This window comes from Oryx dammah, unplaced genomic scaffold (assembly GCF_014754425.2).
Source record: "Oryx dammah isolate SB20612 unplaced genomic scaffold, SCBI_Odam_1.1 HiC_scaffold_2, whole genome shotgun sequence".
NCBI lineage: Eukaryota > Metazoa > Chordata > Mammalia > Artiodactyla > Bovidae > Oryx > Oryx dammah.
In genome coordinates, this window is record NW_024070186.1 from 40,027,025 (window position 1) to 40,041,330 (window position 14,306).

A 14,306-nucleotide genomic window follows, 5' to 3' on the forward strand; every position below is an offset into this window, starting at 1 on the left:
TGGTGCACGGACTTAGTTGTTCTGTGGCATGTGGGATCTTTCTAGATCAAGGATCACACCTGTGTCTCCTGCATCTCCTCCTTTCCACTGAGTCACCAGGGAAGCCTAAGTTCCGTGTTTTAATCAGCTTGTTTTCTGGTTTTTCCAGGCAACTGTCAATTCAGCCTTGAATTCTCAGGCCAGTGAATCAGATTCACCAAAGCACCACTCTGGGAGGCTCACTAGTAGAGGATCCTGCATACTCCAGTAACCCCTGAGGTTCGTTGTTGCTATTCAGTCACTAAGTTATGTCCAATTCTTTGTGACCCCATGGACTGCAGCACGCCAGACTTCCCTGTCCTTCACTATCTCCCAGTTTGCTCAAACTCATGTCTGTTGAATCAGTGATACTACCTAAAACATATCATGCTCTGTCACCGGCTTCTGCTCTTGCCCTCAATCTTTCCCAGCATCAGAGTCTTTTCCAATGAGTCAACTCTTTGCATGGCCAAAGTATTGGAGCTTCAGGATCAGTTCTTCCAATGAATATTCAGGGTTGATTTCCTTTGGGATTGATTGGTTTGATCTCTTTGCAGTCCAAACACATGAGGAAATCAGGATTATAGTGTTTTGCTTGATGATAGCTCCCATTTTGTTTAAAGAGGCAGGGAAGCACATATTTTTTTTAATGCCATTGAAACTCATTAATGTTTTTTAGAAAACACTTAAAAAAAAACACACATAAAGAGATTAACGTGAGCTACATGGAAACCCCCATCATTTCCCACGATGCCAGGGAGAGCTCTGGACCCTCAGCTGTGGCATATCTTCCCATAACAAAAGAATTCTATTCTGTTTCTTTTCTTCTCGGTCCTCAGAGTTGTACTGTGTGTTCAGGAACAAAGTCTGTTGCGTGGAAAATCCAGCTTTGAAAAAATGACTGCGAGTTTTGTCAACCCAAGTAATAAAGGCTAGTAACTTGACATTTTGATTTCTCAATCATTCTATTCAAATCCCTTCCTTCTTCTAGAGTTGAAATTCTTCAGTTGTGGGTGAGTGGGTGAATCAGAGGTGCTTTTGTCTTTAAACTTTACTCTTTAGCTACTGGAGAAAAATTATACTACTGTGTTTAAAAGAAATGACCTCAGTTTTAGTTTATAGTTGAAAAAAGGGGTGTAAGCCCAGCACCCCAGTCTGGACATGCTCATAGTGGGCATGCTCATCTGCTCACATCAACACCAGCCCTCCCTGGACTGAGTATAACATGAGTATAATACACCAAACTTGGGGCAAGTCTCCCACTGGCTACATTGGAAATAAAACACAGAGGATGTGCCATTGAAGCAACCCCATGTATTTACATCCCAGAATCCACCCCCCAAGTTCCAAAGAACGTCATCACCATTCATTAGTTATAAAATAAGCTCTTTCTTAGGCCTTCTTGCGATAGTACTAAGGTTATGTATAATCAAAATATGATCCTCAGGACTTGGAATTATTAAGTTTGAAAATATGGATAAGCTAATTAGGAAACTGAGCGCTGTTTCTAATAAAGTGCCACTCCATTTTAACTCCAGATGCATATTCTGGCTGATTTTAAATCAGCGAAAGTTCCTGTAAGTGATGTGTGGGTGGATGTAATTGACTGTAGACATACATGGTATTGTTTCACAAAATCTTTGTGACGTTGGCAAAATTCAGCTGGAGCTCAGATTCATACTCTGTAAGGTGTGGCCACTGCACTGTTGTGATTTTATGCAACAGTGCAACAGTTTTCTCTTCTGAACTCAAAGCTACTCATGATCTTATTAAAGTAGGAGGAAAACAAAGGAGTCACAAATATAACAATCTCCAGCACTCAAAGTAACCATTCGGAGACCCTGCACTGAGCAGGCAAGTCCCACTTGCCCTGAGAGATTCTGGTCAAGAGAAATATGTCTGTCACAGCACTTTGGGTTTTAACTCTCCAAGAAGTGAGCCTCAGGTTACAGCTTAGAACATGCTTGGTTTAAAGGGAGTCCTGCAGAACCAAAACTGAGCACCTCCCAACTGAACCGAGTCAAATATCAAAGCCCTTTCCTCAGTGCACCATGGAATCTGTTTGACTGGCATCTTCAGTTAAGAATTTGTATTGCTTTGGGATAGAAACAATTTATCAGCTAACCTCCCCACGAAAGAGAATTCTAAGTATGTTTTACTGGTGAGATGTCATCAATGCAGAATTTGTGCATGTTGCCTCAAGTTGCCATGGTAAAAAGGAAATTAAATTGTGATAGAGTGGTGCTATAAATAAAACACCTTTCTCCTTAAATTCACTTATTGTGTAATAAGCCCAGTCAGTTCAGCCTTCCATGCGGCAATCAAACCTTTCATAGCAGGTGTCATTGAAGGTAAAGTTACAAAGATAGGAAGAAGGGACAAATTTTAAGCACCAGACAGTGAGGATCCATCTGTCCATGTGGTGGCTTAAGTGGTAAAGAATCCGCCTGCCAATGCAGGAGACCTGATTCGATCCTTGAGTCAGGGAAGATTCCCCTAGAGGAGGAAATGGCAGACCAGTCCAGTATTCTTGGCTGGAAAATCCCATACACAGAGGAACCTGATGAGCTACAGTCCATGGGGTCGCAAGGAGTCGGACGGGACAGTGACTGAGCGCAGGCGCAGGGCGGCTCCAGAACAGTGGCTCTGGGAATGAGCCTCTGCACAAGGAGCTTGGTGGTGAAGTCCCAGGGCCCCCATCTGGTGATCTGATTGGGAGAAAGGTGTGGAAATGTTGTGCTTTCTTCTCCGATTCCTGGTGACGATTCACCCGCGTGGCTCTTCACAGTCTGGCTCTCATCTCTGCCACCCAGAACACGAGTTGATGTAACTTCTCTTAGCCAGTTTGCAGGGCTGTTGTTGTGTTTTCCAGGCGCTACCCCAGCGACTCAGGGGTAGAGAACAGTGGGTGGAGCTTCATCTGGTACTTTCAGTGTTGGATTTCTTCCTGTCAGTCTCTTTAAAGGGAAAAATGTAAAGAGGGAAGAAGGTAGGACTCAGATGGTGATGTGCTCTGCCAGGGCTGTCGGGGGAATAATTCCAGCAAGACCTAAATGGCTTCCGTTCCTTCTGAAAATCAGAGTTGATTTTTCTTCTCGGTGGCAGGTGCAAAGATAATGTGAACCTCCTAAGGTTTTCCAGATGGTGTTAGACTCAAACTACTTTATGTTCTCACTTAGGTATTGGAACTGCACACTCAAACCTGTATCTTCAAATAGAAAAGTGATGGGAGGCTTCAAAATAGTGCCTCTTCTTGCGGGGAGCTGGCTGTGTGCTGCACGAACTGTCAGTCTGGTGGGTTCTGGGGGGCTTGCATGTCATCTAATGAGAGCTTTTTTTTTTTTTAAATCTCACCTACTGGGCTGTGACATTGGGACCGAAAGACGTGCGTTTTTGCAATCTCTGCAATTTTATCACCAAGTTAGAAGAGATTCACTTAGGGAAGACAGATGCAGCGGCGGATGAGGGGGTTTCACGGCGACAGCAGGTTCTGCCAAGCAGCACATTGATTTTCTTTTGAACTCAGAAAACTTCTTATATTAGGTTTCTCTTACCAGTGCTTACACATAATCTTCAGATTTAGAATGCCCACCCGAGGCTGCTGATGCTTCTGCTAAGTCACTTCAGTCGTGTCTGACTCTGTGCGACCCCATAGACGGCAGCCCACCAGGCTCCCCTATCCCTGGGATTCTCCAGGCAAGAACACTGGAGTGGGTTGCCATTTCCTTCTCCAGTGCATGAAAGTGAAAAGTGAAAGTGAAGTTGCTCAATCGTGTCCTACTCTTAGCGACCCCATGGACTGCAGCCTACCAGGCTCCTCCATCCATGGGATTCTCCAGACAAGAATACTGGAGTGGGTTGCCATACCCTTCTTCAGAGGATCTTCCTGACCCAGGGATTGAACCTGCATCTCTTATGTCTCCTGTATTCGCAGGCAGGTTCTTACCACTTAGCTCCAATACCTATATGCATTTGGCATACCCTTGTTCAGAGTCACCATGCCTCAGAGCAGAAAGGGAAGGGAGTGATTGTGAGGTCCTCAATCCAATGATGCTTAAAGCACTGCCCTTGAACCACATCTGGTTCTTTTTTGAGCAAACAGCTGTGCTGCAAGAAGTTTTATGATAGAAGGTTATGAAATATTAGATATCTGTATGCACTACCATCAGATGAGTCTTCTGGTTAGCGCATCTCTGAGCGCCACTGAGCTTGTCCTCCTAGTGCATAGTGACAGATACAGTCCGCCAAACCACAGGTGAAGGGTGACAGATACTTGAAAGGGTGTGTGCCACCAGTACCTGCAGTTCACAATCAACTCAAACTCACCACTGCTTTAACCTAGTAGTCAGTGGATAAAGTTTTAGATATTGAGTACAACCATTATGCATTCTAAGACCGAGCCATGATTTTGCCACTATCTAACCATTTGTAGTCCAGCATCGGAGGATCTGTATTTATTGTTCAGTCACTTAGTCGTGTCCGACTCTGCGACCCCATGGACTGCAGCTTGCCAGACTTCCCTGTCCTTCACTATCTCCCAGAGTCTTCTCAAATTCATGTCCATTGAGTCAATGATGCCATCCAACCATCTCATCCTCTGTCGCCCCCTTCTCCTCCTGTCCCTGGTCTTTACTTTGGCCACCTGATGCAGAGAGCTGACTCATTGGAAAAGACCCTGATGTTGAGGAGATTGAGGGCAGGATCTGTAATAGATCTTACATACAAACATACATGTCTATGTCAGTACATTGATTACAGAAGCACCTCTGAAAGATATCCTACCCAGAACAAATATTTTGTGTTTACCACTTTATCAGAAACAAGTAGAGATGATCATGACAGGCAGTGGGCTGAAAGTGCCTTGGAACATATGTAGATCTGGGCTCAGAATCCTGGCCCTGACACCTCCTTAGTTGGTGGCCTTCTTACACCTTTCTCAGTCTGGGATTTCTCATCTCTGAAACAAACAGCTACTTGGTGCTCTGTGATGACCTAGAGGGGTTGGATGTGGGGAGGGGAGGAAAGGTCAAGGGGGAAGGGATATATGTACACATATGGCTGTTTCACTTCATTGTACAATGCTGTAAAGCAGCTATATTCCCAATAAAAAGAAAAAAAATGAATGATCACACAACAGCCCCTGTACTTGAACTAATACCGATTGTATCTCTGAGTGGAAATGAGGGTTAAATGAAAGAGGATATCATTACCAATGACTTGGAGAGAGCCCAGCACACAGTATGTGCTCTGCACAAGTGGCTGTTAGACTATAATGACTAAATGAGCTTTAAAAAATACCGTCTTCAGGAGTGATTGAGCTTTAAAAAATACTTTAATTGCCAGCTTCGGGAGTGATGGGAAAATATAAGATTCTTATAGATATAAAATCATTATATACAAAAATTATTTTGATAATATTTGGTGAGTTATAGATTGCTTTTTTCCCAGAATATAATGAGCTGCCTTAGAAAGAATAAAAAAGCACCTTCAGGTTAAATAAACTTTATATGTACATATGTAGATGCCTAACAGAGTCATATATCTCAGCAGTTCAAGTAAAACTACCTGCCAGCCTATATTTGCTCTTTAATACATTTGTTCTGAAACCAAACTTCAAGTGCATGTCAGAGACAACATAATAAACATCCTCTGGGTTTCAAGCCATTAGTGTACAATTTCAGGCAATTTTCACTGAGGGCAGGATTCATAGGCATCTCCCTGGGGAGAGAACACTGACTCTAAGAAGGAAAGATGAAAAGCCACATTAGTCACTTTTTGAAAAGATGGAAGCTTTGTAGATGTGATTTTTATGTAGATTTTAAAGCTAACCCAGCGTCTCACCATCCTTTGCCCTACTTCCAATCTGTGAGCAGGTATTTGGATGGTGGTCCTGAGGTTGGCTACATTTTGCCCTCTTCCCAGCAAGAAAGCTTTTGCTTTTTTTTTTTTTTAAACCTTAGACCTTGGCTTCTTGACAGAATTTAAGGTCCCAACAAACATCCATTTTATTACTGGAGGATATTTTAGGCTCTGCAGGTAATTTTCTTTAGAGCGTGACTTAGCAGCACTGTTGGTCAGAGCTGACTTGTATTGAAAGATATGTGATCCAGGGGAAATGGTGGCACTGGATTGCTATGAATTCTTGCTTCTCTGAAGCTCTCTTTTTCTCTCAATCTTACTTTCTTTGGGGCTGGGGTGCATAGCCTTTGATACAGTCCCTTTTCTCGGAGCAGCTTAGTCACTGTTTAGCAAATGCCTGTTTAATTTTAAGGTTTGAAACTTGCCCCTGACACCTTGGTAAAAAGGAATGGAAAGCTGTCAACATTTCTCACACTTGAAGGAAATATCAGTATTGAAAGAAGATACTCTTTGTTGTAATTTCACTTGAAACGGTAGTTTTCTAATTCTGTATACCATGGATTTAATCAGTTAAGTCTAACAAGATTCTCCCCCCCACACACCTTTTTTAGAGCAGTGGTTCAGTTGGGACAGTTTTGTCCAATGGGAGACATTTGGCAATATCTGGAGACATTTTTGGTTGTCACATGGGGTGGGACAGTACTACTGGGATTTAGTGGGTAAAAGCCAGGATGCTGTTGAATATCCCATAATGCACAAGCCAGCCCCCACCACGAAGAATTATCCATTCCAAAGTATTAGCAGTGCTGAGGTTAAGCAGCTTTTCTCAAGAACAGAGATTTCTAACTCTGGATACACCTGAGGGGTTAAAAAACCTTGATTCCCAGGTGGTCTCCAGGCCAGATAAACCAGAGTCAGTGGATAGGACCAGCTGTACAATTTGTGGGGTCCAGTACAAAATGAAAAACTGGAGGCCTCTGTTCAAAAAATGTTAAGAATTTTAAGGCAGTGACAGCAGAGCCTTCAGTGTGGGGCTGTGTGTTCACACAGGTCCTACACACATATAGCTGACACTGTTCTGGAGGATGACCTGAGCACCGATAATTTTAGACGCTCCCTAAGAGTAACAGACATCTCACCAAAGACAATAGACAGATGGCAAATAAGCATATGCTTATTAGCAGGGCAATGCAAATAAACAAACAATGTGATACCTATTAGAGTGGCTGAAATCCAGAACACTGACAACACTAAATGCTGGCAAGCATGCAGAGCAACAGGAACCGTCATCCACTGCAGGTGGGAATGTCAAATGGCACAGCCACCTTGGAAGGCAGTTCGGCAGCTTCTTATAAAACTAAACATACTCTTACCACGTGATCCAGCAATTGCCCCCCCTTGATATTTACCCAAAGGAGCTGAAAACTTATGTCCACACAGAAACCTGCTCATGGATGTTTATAGCAACATTATTCACGATTGCCAAAATGTGGAAGCAACCAAGGTATCTTTTATAAGTTAATGGCTAAATAAACCATGATATATCAGTGGAATAATATTTGTTCACAGAGATATTATTCACAATATTCCAATGGAATATTATCCAGTGCTGTAAAGAAATGAGGTATCAAGCTATGAAAATATATGGAGAAAATATAAAGGCATATTATTAATATTAAGTGAAAGAAGCCAATCCCAAAAGGCTACATACTATGATTCCAACTATATATTAATAACACTCTGGAAAAAGCAGAACTATGGAGACGGTGAAAAGATCCATCATTGAGGGAGATGGAGGGTTGACTTGGCAGAGCACAGAGGGTTTTTAGGGCAGTGAAACTACTCTGTACGATGCTATAATGGAGAATATATGTCATTATACATTTGTCCAAACCCACAGAGTGTAAACACCAAGAGCGAACCATGGCATAAACTATGGACTTGGTTCATGTCAGTGTAGGTTCATCAGCTGTAACAAATGTACCACTCTGGTGGAGGATAATGTAGAAGCCATGCGTGTATAAGGACAGGGAATATGTGAAAACCTGTGTGCTTTCCACATAATTTTTCTGTAAACCTAAAACTGCTTTCAGCTCAGTTCAGTCGCTCAGTCGTGTCCAGCTCTTTGCGACCCCATGGACTGCAGCACACCAGGCCTCCCTGTCCATCACCAACTCCTGGAGTTTACTCAAACTCATGCCCATTGAGTCGGTGATGCCATCCAACCATCTCATCCCCTGTCGTCCCCTTCACTCAGGCGTCTCCTCCCACCATCTATCTTTCCCAGCATCAGGGTCTTTTCAAATGAGTCAGCTCTTTGCATCAGGTGGCCAAAGTATTGGTGCTTCAGCTTCACCATCAGTCCTTCCATTGAATATTCAGGATTGATTTACTTTAAGATGGACTGGTTGGATCTCCTTGCAGTTTAAGGGACTCTCAAGAGTCTTTTCCAACAACTGCTTTAACTGACCTTAAAACTGGTTACCTATTTATTTAATATGTGTTAGAAAGAAATAGTGTATCAAGTCCATTGCTTATGTTGCTGCTGTAGAAAATGTATGTATGTATGTATGTGAAAGTCGCTCGGTCCTGTCCCACTCTTTGCAGCCCCATGGACTCCAGGTCAGAATACTGGAGCGGGTAGCCTTTCCCTTCTCCAGGGGATCTTTCCAACCCAGGAATCGAACCCAGGTCTCCCTCATTGCAGGAAGATTCTTTACCAGCTGAGCTACCGGGGAAGCCCACTATAGCAAAGGTTAGATTCAAATTTCAGAAGTGAGTTCATTTAACGGAAAATATTAAGCAAATAGCAACAGAGGTGGTGTGAAGATATGACAAAGCTTGTGAATTACCTATTCAGATGACAGAACTATGAGAAACACTGTTTTAAATCTTTGTAGTTTGTAGTGAGGATGTGGTGAAATAATATGGTGAAAGAACTTTATAATAATTGGTACCTCACTCCTTGAAACTTGCCCCCAGTGTAGCCTACCAGACTGAGTCTTGACCTACTCCTGGGTTCTAATAGATACAGAGTGCTTAACCAAGGACATTAAGTGACCTTGTGCGGTTGAAAGAAAACTATGTATAATGAAATCTATAAGTCCCCTATTTTTGGCTTAGTTTTCCTTGTTATTATATACATCAAATTCTAAGATGAATTCCCAAATTATCAGGGACAAGCAATTAGGAATTTTATAGTAATAACAGATCCATTCTCTGTTTAGGACATATTCAAAGTACAGTTTTTCAGTTTCATATAGTGGAAATGTTTGCATCCATTAAATATGATGAAGGACACATATTCATTGACATATAAGGACATTTGTATCACATGAGAAAGACAGGGTTCAGAAGAAGTAGAATAGGACGTATTTATATGAGAAAGAGAAGGAAGAATTTCTGAGAGAACTGATCCTGGGTGATGGATTGGGTTCATTTGTTTTACTTTTAGTTTATCTGTCACTTCTCATTTTTTCTTTTTTCAAACTGAAGTGTGGTTGATTTACAATGTTATGTTAGTTTCTGTTGTCATTTTTCTATGATGGACTAGACTTCAAACTCAAGAAATACTTAGTAAACTTTGAAGACACACTTGTACAAAAGATACAGTCATTCTGTGATAGTCAGATGCCACGTTCCCAACACCGTCAGACATGATTTGTGTGTGTTGTGATGTGCTGATTTCATGAATAACACGTTGTAGCTGAACCCAACAGTAGGAGGAAAGCCAGATGAAGTGATAGATATAAAAAGACCTTTTAAGTGTAAAGTCCTGTACATGTGAAAGAGACTTTGAGCCTGAACCAGCAGAGTGAAGGACAGGACAGGCTCTGAGCAGTGGGGCTGTTTGGCACTGATAGACCGTGAACCTGGGAGCGTTTGTCACCATCGTATTGAATTCCATCCCAGCTAGTTTCAGGGTTGCTCCAGAGAAGCGTTGCTTCTCACAGAACCTCCTTGCCTTCCCTAGGTTTTAGGATGAACTTTTTGTGAAAATATCACAGAAGCATCTTTGACTTGTGGTTCGGGTGGGTGTACTTGCTTCCTCACTCTCTTTACTGGTTGTTTTTGCAGAATCACATCTTACTCAATTCTCTGGTTGTGCTTTTCAACAGCACAGTCTACATTCTGGTTGTCAGAGGTTATAAATCCTCAGAGCTAGAAAGTGTTTTGAGAGGCATTCATAAGTGAAGTTCCCTTTTTTTCAGTGATTTTTAAAGCTCTGAGTAATAGATACAATATATGCATTTGTATTTGCCTAAATAAAGTGTTGGGAAGATACTCATTGTCAGCTGACAGTATCGATTTCTGATGAGTGGGGATGCTAGGGGACTTTATTTGTATACTTCAAGTATTGTTTTAAAAAATGATTTGCATATTATTTGTATCACCTGTACTCTATGTACATAAAAATTGATAAAGCAAAATATAAAGCAAGACTCATGTATTTCCATTTAGACCCGGAAAAATCTCTGTGTGTGTCTGTATGTGCATGTGAGAGGCATGCAGTAAAGTAGTAAAGGAAAAAATAAACTCAGATTTGAATTAGGACTTCCCAGATAGAGCTAGTGGTAGAAAATCCACCTGCTAGTGCAGGAGACGTGGGTTTGATCCTTGGGTTGGAAAGATCCCCTGGAGGAGAAAATGGCAACCCACTCCAGTATTCTTGCCTGGAGAATCCCATGGACAGAGGAGCTTGATGGGTCACAACCCATGGGGTTTCAAAGAATTGGACACAGCTGAGTATGGACACATGCAATCTAGAGACTTAACAAAATGTCCAAATAGAGACACTGGTGGTGCGGTTGAGAATTGGAACACACTTACCTGTGAAAGCCTGTCATCCTCTGAAGTGTCCTTACCCCACTGCAAATAGCCGATGTCACTGCGGGTCAGGACCCCATGTAATATTTCTTGAGACTTTCCTTTCTGACAGCCATTAAAGATGTGTGGACTTGCTCTTCCAGTTAAAATCAGGTTCAAAACCGCCTAGATGACATATTTTACAAATATGTGTAAAGATAGCCTTGACACAAGGACTTAATTTTTTTATTTTCATAATCACAGAGATTACCATTTTTAGTGAAAAGAATGAAATCCCACAGTATATAATTCTGGAAAAACATATGTTATAAATGTTTGGTAGAGTTAAAATAGGAGTTTATTAATTTTTTTCTTGAGCCATGCCCCATAACTCCCCACAGGCCCTTAATATTTTCTTAAACTTTGGTTTCTATAATTGTGATTTAAGATGCATGAAACTAAGATATTTTTATAGTGCTTTCCTTTCAGTTATGAGGGATTCCTGGCGGGGAGGGGGGTCTTGTCAAGATATTTTCTAACATTTTTAGACTCTGAGGGATGGCAGACTCTTAGAGGTAAGCTAAAAAGGACAGTAATGGAAAGTGGAAAAGTGAAAAAAAAAGGAGGGGGGCATCTTAGTATTTCAAAGATAATTTGATCACCCTTCACTTAAGGAGGGAATATACTTAACTGAAAAAAATAAAAGCCTTATTTTAAAATAAAATAAATAACAGATTCTACAATAAAAAGGTAGTCTTACAACCTACCTGCCTGCACAGGAAACCTCCAGCATTTGGTTGTAGTAGGTGAGTGGTGGAGACGTCCAGCTCCTTCTGAAGCCTGCGGAATCATCAGCACTCAGAGACCATGACTGCTTCAGGGACCCACAGCCTTTCCTGCCTTCACCCCCCAACACAGAGCAGCACTAACATGAGCTCGTCTGGTCACTGTCCTTCCCGTGTGCCTGGTGTGTTTCCATCTGTCCCCTGGAAAGCCTCTAGGACTGGGGCCGTAGAGCTGTTTGGGGAAATTCTGATGCCATTGGGGGAATCCAGTGAGAAGTGATGAGGGAGAAGGAAGAAGTGACAGACATCACATGTGATAATCCTTCGGTATGGGCTCTGTGGGGATGCTGGACTCAGCAGAGAAACTGTTTGCTCTGAGTCCCAGGGGATGCTTGGCTTAGGGTGGTGACTTGTGACCACTCCAGAGAGTGCTGGCCCAAGGCAGAGCTGAACAGACTGTTTAAGGGGAAAATACCAGCTTGGCATTAAGCCCGTTTCTTGGTTGCAGTTTCCACTGTTTCATCGGGGACCAGGGATCAGGATTCTACCCAGGGCAATGTAATATCAAGGTGGAAAGTGGCTTCAGCTGTAACCCAGAGGGAGATGCTGAGTAAGTGAACTGTATGTGTTCTTGGATGAACCTAGTCACAGGGTTGGAAGGTCAGGCGCTTCTGTGAATCAAACCTAAAGACATGGGTAAAGCATCAGATATAATTCAGGGCAGTGTTTCCTAAAGTATGGCTTGATATTAGTTGATATAGATATGCGCATTTTAAAAGTTCCACATTCATGTGTTAATACATTTTTTCTTTAGCACAGCAAATAAATGATTTGATCATATATATTAACATATTAATATTTGAAGGATATTAAATTTAAGAAGAGGATATTTAAATGTGTACTGATTTTGAATTTTTCTTCTTTTCTTTTTTTGTCTGCACCATGGAACATATGGGATCTTAGTTCTCTCATCAGAGATAGAACACTTGCCCCCTGCAGTGGAACCACAGTCTCAACCACTGGACTGCCAGGGAAATCCCAAATGTGTGTCAATTTAAGGAAATTGTTAAGCAAATAATAATATATCATAAAAGTATGATATGCAAATGATAAGTTTCAGGAACATTGCTTCAAGGTTTGAAAATTTTCCTTTCTGGAAGTCCTGTATTTCTCTCTCTCTCTGACTTGCAAAAGCTTATCCTTTTTTAGCATCCAGAAGAAGGTCTCCTTCTTCCAAGAAGCCTTCCTTGACTACCCTATCTGTTGGGGACCCTTCCTCCTCTGGCATCCCTTAAGGGTCATTGTCTTTGCACATCATCTGACATACCAAGTACCGTCTGGGACTTTCCCAGTCTTTGTATGTGTATACCTGGGTTTTGCCAAACTAGAACCTGAGAGGCGATCAGGGCCATATCCTGTTTTATTTGTATATCCCACAGTGCCAAGAACAGTACTTTGCATTTCACGGGGACAAAATAAATATTTGTGGGTATATATTTTATTGTATATAGAAATCATGAATTGTTTTCATTTATGAAAGTTGTACAAATAAGCCTGAGTGATATCTGCCAATATTTATAACCACAAGAATGAACCTCCCACAGTGTGAGAAAAGTAGATTCGCACTTTTCTGATGACATTCGCTCTCCCATGAATATGGCCAAACCGAACTACAGAAAAGGATGCATCAACAGAAGAGTGTCTATTAGAAAAAAAAATAGCTCTCATGTTTCCAATAAGGCATGAAAATACTTTCCAACACAGGAGAACATAATTCATGTGACCCCAGAGCTATAGGAAATATCTGTGCAAATATTTGTAGCATTTACCTTTCAAATGTTCTGGAGAAGATCAGGCTGTAAAGAAATAAGATGACGCCACGGCATCCTTCTCCTTTGAACTATTTGGAAAACAAAGGAAAAAGACATTTGTCTAAATGCAGTGCATCGCTGTGTACCTGTGCGCACGAATTCAAGGATTTACAGCCTGAGGGATATTTTCTAGCTGACGAAAAGACAGTGGAAGCTCTCTCTGCCTCCCTAGGTCATCTCCACCATCAAATGCATCCTCTTGCCTTGCTTCAGGCCTGCCAGTGGCACCATCATGCTCTTGGTTTTCAACCCGTCTTTCTTTCCTCCACTTATATCACGTGACTCTCTTTGACTCATGGCTAAGACTTAGTGTATTTTCCCTCTCCGTTTTTCCAGCATCCATCCTAGCCCAGCCCTTCAGAGTTGCTCTGGATGGCCTTTATCTAGCCTCCCTCAGTCACTGCATTCCTCCTCATTACCCTGTTAAACTCAGGGGGAGCAGAGAAGTTTTCTAGAAATCGTTTTGGAGTTACAGAAACCTGAATTCAAAACCAGTTCTATTATACTAACTCCAACTCGCTTCTCTGAGTTTCAGTCTCATCTGTAATTGCAGATAAAAATACCTTTTCCCTAGGATTATTGCAAAAGTTGAAGGAAATAATGTACAGTGTCTACCTTGGTTTTGTTTTGTTTTGTTTTTGTCATTGTTTAATCAACTCAATCATGTCCTACTCTTTGTGACCCCATGGACTGCAGCACGCCAGGATTCCCTATCCTTCACTATTTCCCAGAGTTTGCTCAAACTCATGTTCAGTGAGTCAGTGATACTATCTAACCATCTCATCCTCTGTCATCCCCTTCTCCTGCCTTCAATTTTGCCCAGCATTAGAGTCTTTTCCAATGAATCAGTTCTTCACGTCAGGTAGCCAAACTTTGGAGCTTCACCTTCAGCATCAGTCCTCCCAATGAATATTCAGGACTGATTTCCTTTATAATTGACTGGTTGGATCTCCTTGCAGTCCAAGGG

At 41.8% G+C, this 14,306-nt stretch overlaps 1 protein-coding gene across 1 annotated transcript in view; it reads right to left on the reverse strand.

The window, feature by feature from the left end:
* MINDY4B (MINDY family member 4B) overlaps window positions 1-14,306 on the reverse strand; it is a 39,833-nt gene that overhangs the window by 3,042 nt on the left and 22,485 nt on the right. The window contains exons 8-10 of the mRNA XM_040265198.1: window positions 13,298-13,368; window positions 11,451-11,523; window positions 10,708-10,869 (exon numbers count right to left, since the gene is read on the reverse strand). Coding sequence (XP_040121132.1) covers window positions 10,708-10,869; window positions 11,451-11,523; window positions 13,298-13,368 — 306 coding nt within the window. The remainder of the gene's footprint in view (window positions 1-10,707; window positions 10,870-11,450; window positions 11,524-13,297; window positions 13,369-14,306) is intronic.